Here is a 12,486-nt window from a genome sequence, read left to right as displayed (position 1 = left end):
TTGTCATTTAGCTCTAGGCAAATACCACTGCTTGTTGACCTTGAGTCCTCGAGAGTAAATGTGTCATTTGGCGTATTTTTATTTCTTTGCCGTGTTCAACTAGAGCATAGTTGGCATTGGAATACATTAAAAACAAGAGGCTCATGAGAGCCTGCTATTGCTCACCTTTAATTTCAGTTTCAGGCATTTGACTTATTTGTAGATCTTACTTTGGTGAACAGTTTTGTCATTTACACTTTCTAATAATATTAAAGATAAAACATAACCCAAAACTGTAACATTTCATAAAAAGTAACTATTTCTGGACAGTAACCCATCAATAAGTTGTCCTATTGGTCTGAAGATTACTTGACAGGTAGATCTAAACCTGTTTAACACTTTCACCAAGTCAGTTTTGCTCTTACTGCTTTAGTTTTTGAGATGAAAGCCAAAAACTTCATTTGACTCATATGTTCTATTTTTAGAAACTGCTGCCATGTTTTTTAATGGATCGAATCCCCGAAAACAATCTATAAACTAAACACCCTAAGGAACATTCGATTAAAGTTTTTCAGTATTTGGCGAAGTAGTTTCAGAGAAGAAGATTTTTGAAAAAGCAATTAGACTTTCACAAAAAATGTAAAAAAAAACGTTTTAAAGCCAATAACTCCTTAAGGGGTCAATTGACTATTTTGATCATGTTGACTTATTTGTACATCTTACTTAGCTGAACATGTATTGCCATTTGTACTTTCTCTCTATCTATTATAATATTATAGGAAAAAAATAAAAACAGTAACATTTAATAAAAATATGTAAAAAAATGTAAAAAAAAGTTTTAAGGGCAATAACTCCTTAAGGGGTCAATTGACTATTTTGATCATGTTGACTTTTTTGTAGATCTTACTTAGCTGAACATTTATTGCCATTTATACTTTCTCTCTATCTATTATAATATTGTATGAAAAAAACAAAAACAGTAACATTTAATAAAAATAATTTATTTCCAACAGTAACCCAATAATGGGTTGTCGAACTTGTCTGAAAATTTCACAACAGATAGATCATGACCCATTTATCACTTTAACTCCTTCACGTGTGCTCTAACTGCTATAGTTTTTGAGATACAAGCCAAAACCTGCTTTTGTGAAGATAAAAGCCAAAAACTGCATTTGACCCCTATGTTCTATTTTTAGCCATAGCGGCCATGTTTGTTAATGGATCAAAACTTCGGATACAATTTATAAACCAGTTACCCTAAGGAACATTCAGTTTAAGTTAAGAAGTATTAGGCCTAGTAGTTTCAGAGGAAAAGATTTTTAAATGTTAGCAAACATGATGAACAAATTGTGTAAAATTGTCTTTAAAGGGCAATAACTCCTTAAGGGGTCAATTGACAATTTTGATCATTTTACTTTTTTGTAGATCTTACTTTGCTGAACATTTTTGCTGTTTACAGTTTATCTTCATAGTGATAAAGATAATAACACAACGTTGACTTCTGTACCCCTATTTTTGATATTTTTACCTATTATGTCTGTTTGTTTTGTTCACACATCGTTGTCAATATAATGGAATTTTATACGGCTGTCATACAAGTGAGAGGTTTAGCTAGCTATGAAACCAGGTTTAATCCACCATTTTCTACATAAGAAAATGCCTACCAAGTCAGGAATATGACAGTTGTTGTCCATTCGTTTGATGTGTTTGAGCTTTTGATTTTGCCATTTGATTAGGGACTTTCCGTTTTGAATTTTCCTCGGAGTATAGTATTTATGTGATTTTACTTTTTATCTTCAATAATATTCAAGATAATAACCAAAAACTGCCAATTTCCTTAATATTACCAATTTAGTGGAAGCAACCACCAATGGGTTGTTCGGTTCGTCTGGAAATTTCAATGCTGATAGATCTTGACCTATTGAACATTTTTACCCCTTGTCAGATTTGCTCTGAATGCTTTAGTTTTTGAGATATAAGCCAAAAACTGCATTTGACCCCTATGTTCTATTTCTAGCCATAGCGGCTATCTGTGTTGACGGATCAAAACTTCGGATACAATTTATAAACTAGATACTCTAAGGAACATTCAGTTAAAGTTTGAATGTATTTGGCCCAGTAGTTTCAGAGGAGAAGTTTCTTGAAATAGTTTACGACGACGACGACAGACGACGGACGACGACACACGCCATGTGATGGCATAAGCGCACATGGCCCTTCGGCCCAGGCGAGCTAAAAATGTCTTTTGATATTTGAAATAAATTGTATTCATTTTTTTTTCAGTCTGTAATGACTTGATATATCCAAGCGCAGCAAATATCAGCAAACGTTATGACTTTAAAGATCGGATTTTGATTTCTTACGATATCAAAGTTAGAATAATGTTCGTTGAAATACAGACTTCTAGCGCTTTGAATTTTAGCATAGCTTACCTAAACGAAGTAAATGGAACATTCATGGAGATTAATGATGTCGAAAGAGCACACAAATCTACTATGCAAAATTTTACCATAACAGCACAATTATATACCAAAGCTATCAAAATTTTCACAACTACAAAAATAGACAACGGCAATAATATTACAGACATTGTCAAAATGATAGTTGTTGGTGGCTGTCCAACCGCTTTATTAGACACTGGCGAACCGGATACAACCACTGAAGAATGGACAATGGAACTTAGTGAAAACGTCATCATGACTAGTCCGTATCTTCACGTCATACCAAGGTCAAGAACGGCTGTAGATATAGAAAGTATTATGAAAGAAGTTGAAACACCACTGTTTCAGACTTTCTCGTTAGCATTTCAATTAAAGGAACCACAATACGACTGTGCTTTTACTGGAGGATCATTGAAGATTGATTTACAAGAAAGTGCTGCTGAATTTAGATTCAATATTTTAAATATAACCAAACATCCCACTAACGAAGGTCAAGAACTGATTCTCACAATCGAAATTAAATCTTTGAACGAGAATGATCTTGATCGCGGATTGATGGCATTGAACAGTACAATTAGGTCCGCAATAAGTAATCGTGCATGTTCTGGTCAAAACTCTACAATCCAGACAGACGCATTAGAAAAAACGACCGATTCAGCTTCATCAACTATGCCTAATACATGGATCGTAGCCAGTATTTGTTTCATTGGTGTTCTTCAAGTCATAACCTTATTGTTTTTAGTTGTCAAGACATTTCGGGATTCAACAATCAAAAAAGGTAATTCCATCCACTGATTATGCATCTAATATATACATATAAATATGTTTAAATGTTTGAACTGTTAATAAGATAGAATAATAATATTAGAAAAAATTAAACGCAGTTTATAAAGCATATATGCAAATGTGCTTGAAAGGCAAACACGGTGAGAACGTAAATTCGTTTTGTCGTGGATCAAACAAATATATAGGAAAAAATTTGTTTTGAATATTTTGAATATTACCTTTCTGTACTAAACTGAATATTCCAACGCCAATCCAGTTCATTTTGGTTACCTTAGAAAAAAAACGTAAAGTTGAAGCTAATTAAGACCTAAATTGAGATACATAAATATATAATGCATCGCCAAATAGATTGTAACCACACGCGAAAAGTACGTTGAGCGAATGAAAACTATAATCTCATGTTTGTATTATGGTTTTCGGCTTGCCATCCGCATATGACTGACGAAAAAATATCAATATTGATCAGACAGACAGAAATTTTATGAACCACAGTTTCTGTCCAAACTCAGTAAAGCCATGTCTAGATTCCATTTAATTGATGAATTCAACAACACTTTGTACGAACTCTAAGTAATTACAAATAAATATAGGTATATTTTTCGAGCCGATCTGGTGAGAAAATACAATTCCAGCGATTTTGTTCCCGTTTGCTTTAATTTCATGCTGCTAAATCTCTGTTCCGGTAAAGGAGAGGGTTGAGTGCATACAAACATGTTTACCTCGCCTGATTCTTTACGTGCCTGTCCCAAATCAGGAGACTATAATTCAGTTATTGTCGTTGGTTGCTGTCTTCTTTACTGTTTTGTCGTAGATCCGGCCGTTGGTTTGAATTATTTCACATTATGTCATGTTGGAGCCTTTAAAAGCTGACTACACGATATGTGTTTTGTTCATTGTTGAAATCCGTTCGGTGACTTATAGATTACTAAATCCTATCCATTTGGCTCTGTTATAGTTTTCTCTTTGGAAATCATACAACATTTCCTTGTTTTATATTGACATATCAGATCGAGAAAACACGCATTTTAAGTCTGATTATAATTGATAAAAAATAATTTTGTTATGAATTGAAATATAAATAAGTACACATCCAATGAATTTAGCTTCAAGATTTAGTACACTGTCTGACACAAACACGCCCTTGTGCACTGCAAAATAAAAGATTTGGCAGGATGTGAACCGTAACAGTTCATTATCTCATGGGGATGCATAATTTATTATGATTTGAATTGTTTGTAACAAAATAAATGTCAGATCCGATAAAAACAATATTCAGTGAAAGGATCGTACCTCATTCTATTGGCTCTATGAACAACATCATCGTAGAAATGAAGATGTAATATATTACAAATATGTAGCTTAACTTGAAATCAAAAGACATCTATCTTTGATACTTATAGAGTAACTAATCGAAGAATTCAAATAGAGAAAAATATTCAACGAGTGACCGAACAACACAATAATTCACGAATGCGCGTAGCGCATGAGTTAATTATCAGTGTTGTTCGGTCACGAGTTGAATATTTTTCAATATTTGAATTCTTTGATTAGTTATTCTTTTTATTTAATTGGCAAATGGCTTTTTTATGAAATCAAAATAGAAAATTTAAGGAACTATATCTTTTTCTACGCATTTACAATTTGTTTTCGACGTCTTGACAACACTATTGTTGTATGACGTCAGATGAGTGAAATAACCACGTTTATTTCACATGTGAAATTATCGGTTTTTATTTCACTGGGAAATAATGTAATTCGTTGCAACCAATATAATAAAAAGGTTTAAGTAATCGGTGTTTAGTATATCACTGACCCACCGAATAAATTTTACCGGGTTTGTAATTATGTAATCACCTTTACGGTTTTAATATATGAAGCATATCTGCTTACTATCCCGAAGCACCTGATATCAACCCCACTGTTCGGTAAGGTTCTTGTTGACTATTCCGAAGTTTTTATTCTGTGTTTTGTACATTGTTGTTTGTCTTTTGGTCAGGTTTTTTTAATGGCATTTATCTAGGGTTTATTTCAGTCCTTGTTCTTCATACGATGTTGGAACAGTTTTTGTGTAAAGATCACAACCCTGCTAACAAAGTCCTATAGTTGAACATATTTCGTTGAGATATATACGATCGGGCAGAGCCTATGTCACTGCTGAAAAATGGGAAATTGAAATCTAAAAAGTTGAACTAATTACGTTTGCAGTCGTCAATCTGTGTTATAGTCGATAACAAAATCAGGATATGAGGCAGACGTTCTGATTCAATTAACATCGGCGTCATTTGGAATTTGGTTTATAGTTGTCAAATTGTCAGATATACACCAGCTTTATATTGTAACTCGTATCTCGTATCCTTTTATCCGGAACGAGCACGTCTGGAAAACAATATCCCAAAAATATCCATCAATATACGTATCGATTCTGTCAATATCCTTTTGAGAAGTATACACTTACAACTGAGGCCTCTGCAAACAAACTCAAAGATTAACAACAGCTACCAACACTTGGGCAAAATAGCCTGATGTTGAACATGTATAAAATATAGTAGGATTTAACCAGTTCGCGGGTGGATGCATGATAAGCGAGAGATCCTAATCGATTATCTTTATCTAGTATCGCTCCTTTTGTCTCTGTTTTTAATTTGTATGGGTTTGTTTCTTGGTTTGTATGTTCTCCGTTGATGTGTCAACTTTTATCATTGTTACCGACTAATTCAGACCTGTCCAGAATAAAAAAATATGTATACTCAAAGTTTATACTAATACAAGTCATCTTAATATACTACTATTTTTTAATAATTGATTTTAAAATAACAGATATGTATTTTTTTGCAGCTCAGGAACGTCTATCCCTATCCAACCCAACACCGACAGAAAATCCATCCTATACAGGAGAAGATCCTGAATGAATCACAATTTTGAAAATTTTAGATTTGCATTGATGTTCAATTCATTGTTTCATTTGATATAATCACTTCTAACTAACATTTAGACAATGTATCAATATAATTTTGTATTGGTTGAATAACTAAACACTTTGTATTACAATATGAAATGATATAATCAAAGTTAAAGATGATTGTCGAATTTGGAAAAAAATATTTTTAAAACATTCAATTTCATAATGCAGTACATATTTTGGGAAATGTCAGACCAATAACTTTTTTTAAGATGTATTTCAAAAGAAAAACTTACGACTAGTTGTGACAGAGTATTTGTTTCACGGAGCAAATCTATTTAAGGTGACTTTGATAAATTTTTTTTAAACCGGTACTGTTGCCTTTTTGTGTCAATACCAAGAAACAAAATGGTTTTGTTTTATATAACAAGAGCAACGGGTATTCAAACTTGTTGTACTGTTACTCCACTGGCCAAGGTTAGGGGAAGGGTTTGGCATTCAAAGACATGTTTAACCCCGTCCCATTCTGTATACGCCTGTCCAATCGGGAGCCTGTAATTCAGTGGTTGTTTTAGTTTTACACATAAATCAGGTAGTAAGTTTTCTTGTTTGAATTGTTGTACATTTTCGGATCTATGCGGTATGGGTTTTGCTCATTGTTAAAGGCCGTACGGTTACCTATAGTTGCTAACTTCTACGTTATTTATTCTCTTGTGGATAGATGTCTCATTGGCAATCATACGACATATTTTTAGAATGATCTATCAGTAGTATTCAACGTTCTACATTTTCTAATTGTTGTGAATATTGATGAGTAACATGTGCAATCTAAAAAGTCAAAATGCGAATACATATGTTCAAACTCTTTTAAATCATTTTTAGTAACAACAAACAAAAGAACTATGTCAATTGGACCTGCATTGATACCATAACTGCCCTTGAATGTTTACTAGATAACATTTTTGTTCGCTATGGAGATTCCGTATATCGTCAAGTTATCGGATTTCTTATGGGGACTTACTGTGCACCACTTATTGCGGACCTATTTCTGTATTGTTATGAGTTACAATTTATGATTAAAATCAGCAAAGACCCATCGAAACAACATCTGATACAAAAAATTATTAATACTTTTAGATATTTGGATGATATATTGGCTCTCAATAATGACGACTTCAGTATGTACACTAAAGAGATTTATCCTGTTGAACTAACATTAAATAAAGCTAATACTAACAATGACCACTGCCCTTTCCTGGATCTTGATATCTATATCATTAACGGGAAGCTTAATACCAAAATTTATGATAAGAGAGATGATTTTTCATTTCCTATTGTTAATTATCCATTTTTAGATGGTGACGTTCCCTTGTCACCATCTTATGGTGTTTATATATCTCAACGTGTCCGATTTGCTCGTGTATGTAACAACGAATTCGATTCTAACGAAATAAATCTATGTATTACTGAAAAATTACACCAGGGTTTTCGATATCACAAACTTGTCAAAACATTTACTAAATTTTATCATCGTTACAAGGACGTCATTCGTAAATATAAATCAACATGCAGACATCTTATACGTTCAGGTATTTCACATCAAATCGTTTATGGTAATATTCTTTACTTAGCACAAAAATGTCGGCATTCACCTCAAAAGCTTACAAAACCTTTAAACAGACTTATTAAGTAGGGATATAGTTACGATACTGTTGTCAGGTCATCAACGATGGCGTATTTTGGCATTAATATTGATTCACTTACAGTGTCTTTGCATCGGAAATAAACACATTTATTCTAAAACCAGTTGTTGTCATGATACGGGTTATGTTCTTCTCATTTATTTTATGATGGTATGATACTAAACCCCTAGCGGGAGGGATTGTGCTTGATATTCATATGATGAAGACATAATCTTTCTATCAGTTTAATTGAGGTCTGGAGCTGGCATGTCAGTAACTGCTAGAAGTCCTTAGTTAATTTATGTATCATTGTCATTTTGTTTAGTTTCTTTTGTTACCTATTCTGACATCGGACTCGGACTTCTTTTAAACTGAGTTTTACTGTACGTATTGTTGTGTGTTTGTTTATTCTACATTGGCTAGAGGTATAGGGGGAGGGTTGAGATCTCACAAAACATGTTTAACCCCGCCATATTTTTGCGCTTGTCCCAAGTCAGGAGCCTCTGGCCTTTGTTAATCCTGTATTTTTTTTTAAATTTTAGTCCAGTTATATGTTTTGGAGTTTAGTGCGACGTCCATTTTCACTGAACTAGTACATATTTTTGTTTAGAGGCCAGCTGAAGCCCGCTTCCGGGTGCGGGATTTTCTTGCTGTGTTGAAGACCCATTGTTGGCCCTTGGCTGTTTTCTACTTTGGTCGGGTTGTTGTCTCTTTGACACATTCCCCATTTCCATTCTCAATTAATTTCAATATTGGTGCTACGATGTATGTAGATATTGATATCTGCGTGGTATAAAGTTTATTTTTAGAATAGTTCATTTATTATGAAAAAAAAATAACTAATGTCAATGATACCTGTTTCAGGTTATGCTGTCTTTGTTTTCTTTTGTTCGTTCGCTTGTTTGTACGGGTTTTTTTTTTACAAGAACAAAAACACTCTTCAAGGGCATACGATACAAAAAGGATCTTACGCCGATTTTAACTTGAAATTTTAACGTAAAATCAATGTTGATATAAGTCTTGAGATAAGCAGAAATCAATATATCTCCATGACTAACTTTTGGAGACATTCCAGGTTTAAATTTTGCATGTTTTATTTTCAAACATATAATATCTATCTCAATATTTTTCACCCAAAAAAGTTAACTTTTAAAGGGACAGATATATTTTCATTCAATTGTGTTTGGCAAAATGTTCCTTACTTTATAGACTTTTACATAAATCCCTCACATAAACGAAGTGTAGGATTAAATTGTTAAACCATAAAATCAATAAGTAATAGATCGTGGTTGACAAATGTTTTTTCTAATTCCAAAAATTCTGTCGTTTATTATTTCTTGCAATTTTAGTACAACACTCTTTAAGAAGCTCATGATCGAGTGCAAAAGAAAACATGGGGGTCCATTTCAAATGTTATTTTGGCAAAGAAAAAACAGAAAACCGAGATTTCAATATGCTGGGGATCCTTTTCCCTGTTTTTTGGCGCTAAATAACGTCTAGATGAATTTTTAGTGCAACATCGTTGTGCAGCTTTTCATTCCGTTTATCTAAACGATGTACAATTGAATGTAATGAACAAATGTTTTGATGATAGAAAAGTAAACAGCCTTCAGTTGCCTCGAATTGTATGGCCCCGCATAAGATTTCACGTGCTCAGCCATACACCATATACAAGATGTTTGTATTCCTTCAAATATTCACGCAACCGAATAGATGATGTTAGTAATTTTCCGAGAATTGTTAATGCTTATCATTACCACACTTTTGCGATAGCAACGTATTAAAGTTCGAAGAATTAATAATTGCCTTTACACTATAACGTATGCCCTTAGATAAAACAAGTTTGTCTGTATTCCTTTTATTCATAGGGTGTATTTTCTTGAAATACAAATTGTTCTTTTGTGTGAAATATATTATATCATTTTCTTATGTCAATTTTTGTCATGACATAGAAAATAGTTTATTTTAACTAACATGACTTGAAATTACTATATATAACGTATGCCCTTACATAAAACAAGTTTGTCTGTTTTCGTTTTAAGCATAGGGTATATTTTCTTGAAATACAAATTGTTCTTTTGTGTTAAATATATTATACCATATTTCTCGTGTCAATTTTTGCCATAACATAGAACATAGTTTATTTTAACTAACATGACTTGAAATTACTATACTATAAGGTATGCCCTTAGATAAAACAAGTTTGTCTGTATTCCTTTTAATCATAGGGTGTATTTTCTTGAAATACAAATTGTTCTTTTGTGTAAAATATATTATACCATATTTCTCGTGTCAATTTTTGTCATAACATAGAACATAGTTTATTTTAACTAACATGACTTGAAATTACTATACTATAACGTATGCCCTTAGATAAAACAAGTTTGTCTGTATTCCTTTTAATCATAAGGTGTATTTTCTTGAAATACAAATTGTTCTTTTGTGTAAAATATATTATACCATATTTCTTATGTCAATTTTTGCCATAACATAGAACATAGTTTATTTTAACTAACATGACTTGAAATGACTATACTTTAACGTATGCCCTTAGATAAAACAAGTTTGTCTGTATTCCTTTTAATCAAAGGGTATATTTTCTTGAAATACAAATTGTCCTTTTGTGTTAAATATATTATACCATATTTCTCGTGTCAATTTTTGCCATAACATAGAACATAGTTTATTTTAATTAACACGACTTGAAATTACTATACTATAACCATTGATAATGTATGCCCTTAGATAAAACAAGTTTGTCTGTATTCCTTTTATTCATAGGGTGTATTTTCTTGAAATACAAATTGTTCTTTTGTGTAAAATACATTATACCATATTTTTCGTGTCAATTTTTGCCATAACATAGAACATAGTTTATTTTAACTAACATGACTTGAAATTTATTTCTTGTCATCCACAGTCAAATGTTTATTAGTTATTTTTCTCAATTGAATTGTTTCACATTTTTCATGTCGGGGCCTTTTATAGCCGACTATACGTACATGTAATAGGAGTTTCTCATTATTATAATTGCTTAAATCCACTTCATTTGAACTTTGGTGGATAGTTGTCTCATTGGCAATAATACCACACCTCAATATTTTAAGTAATGGTCATTACATTTATAATCAAGAAACGTACAAATGGAATCATTAGTCAAAGTAATTATCATAGTAGGAAACGGTAATAATGCCAATATTAAATTAGATGTCAGGTTTCAGTGCAGATGGTACCTTTTGTCTTTAGTTATGTTTATATTTTCAATGTCATTCTTATTTTTACTTAAGAATTTATAAAACGAATCATAAAATATTGATACTAATCACAGAAATAAAACGTTACAATAGTTTTATTTTCTATTGTTCTCAGAAATCTATGACATTAATGTTGAAAATAATATGCGCATCAATATATTGCATAATTTTCACAATGCAGGTTAAGCATTTGGTCTTTACTCGTTGTATATTTAATAAAAAAACAAAATTCAACCACAAACTTTTTATCATCCTAGTTATTAAGAAAACGAGCGTTTTGAAACTTTGATTTACTCAAACAAATACGTGTCTTTTTAATGAGAGAATAGACAGCAGATGAGGTGTATTCACTGGGTAATTTTTTATCTCATAGTTTTGAATTATATCGTGGTCATACCATACGTCTCGTTCGTTCTGTAAACCTGTTTTCAATTAGTTGCATGTAATGAACACTGTTTTCACATTGCATTTGTTCTCATCCGGTTTAAGTCATCTGTAAATGAGAATTTTTCAATCGAGTAAACTAGAAGTACTAAAAATGTTTATCACATAAGATTAAGTCTAGTTTAAAGGATGTTACGATCAAGTAATAAAAACGCAGGCTACAGCAGATTAACCATATACAAAAAGATAGTTTAAAATGTTTATGTTATTTCAACAAACGCAGGATTACTACCGTTTTATCATTTTTGTTTGTTTATGATGTTATTGTGCCTAAACAAAAAGAACAGACTATCTATAGTTTAATGACTTCTTTACAAAACGCACTATAATAAAAAAAAATATATTTTAATATACCAGGCTAATGTGTTAGTATGACATATGTGCGTTTTGTCTGAATTTATGATAGGAGTTCGAATCAATGTACTCGTCAAATGTATAGATGTATAGATGCATAAACTCAGTCTATCACTCGCATTCTTCAGACTTTTTATAGTTTGTGACCGAGAAAGTCGAGTGTACATAGAGATAAATCCTCTAGAATGACATTTTTTACAATAATATTCTAGATTCAAAAGTCATGCATTTAATTTGAAGTCCATGTCCCATTGAAAAGAAAACAGCTGTATAGCAGGAGCTCCGAACGAAGCGACACAGTTTGTCTTTAAAAGTACTTGAAAATATATACTAGTATTGAATTTATCCTTTGAATATATCTTTCTCGTGCAAATTAAGCACTGTGGCACAGTTCATGCTTTAATCTTAGACTCTTATATACAAACTACAGACATGCTATCAATATTTCCCGTTAAAACATTCACAGGAGTGAATGAAAACAGTAAACACGGTCTGCTAAACCCACCTACGTTTACCTTACACACTATAGACATTAATAGTGCAACAATATTTGATAATAGTGTGCATACCAATACACAAATTGTTTTAAACTTGTTTATGAAATCCGGTACATTCAAATGCTGAACCAACAACCTTGACAAGGAAAA

The 12,486-nt window shown here is 32.1% G+C and overlaps 1 protein-coding gene across 1 annotated transcript in view; it reads left to right on the top strand.

Moving 5' to 3' along the window:
* LOC127728916 (uncharacterized) overlaps positions 1 to 10,625 on the top strand; it is a 40,109-nt gene extending 29,484 nt beyond the window's left edge. Inside the window, exons 13-14 of the mRNA XM_052236495.1 lie at positions 2,263 to 3,198; positions 6,042 to 10,625. Of these exons, the coding sequence (XP_052092455.1) occupies positions 2,263 to 3,198; positions 6,042 to 6,115 (1,010 nt within the window). The 3' untranslated portion in view covers positions 6,116 to 10,625. The remainder of the gene's footprint in view (positions 1 to 2,262; positions 3,199 to 6,041) is intronic.
* Positions 10,626 to 12,486: the final 1,861 nt, after the last annotated feature.

The sequence above is a fragment of the Mytilus californianus genome, unplaced genomic scaffold (genome assembly GCF_021869535.1).
Source record: "Mytilus californianus isolate M0D057914Y unplaced genomic scaffold, xbMytCali1.0.p SCAF_2, whole genome shotgun sequence".
Lineage (NCBI taxonomy): Eukaryota > Metazoa > Mollusca > Bivalvia > Mytilida > Mytilidae > Mytilus > Mytilus californianus.
Note: the sequence above shows the minus strand (reverse complement) of the source record. Positions and strands in the feature narration are given on the sequence as shown.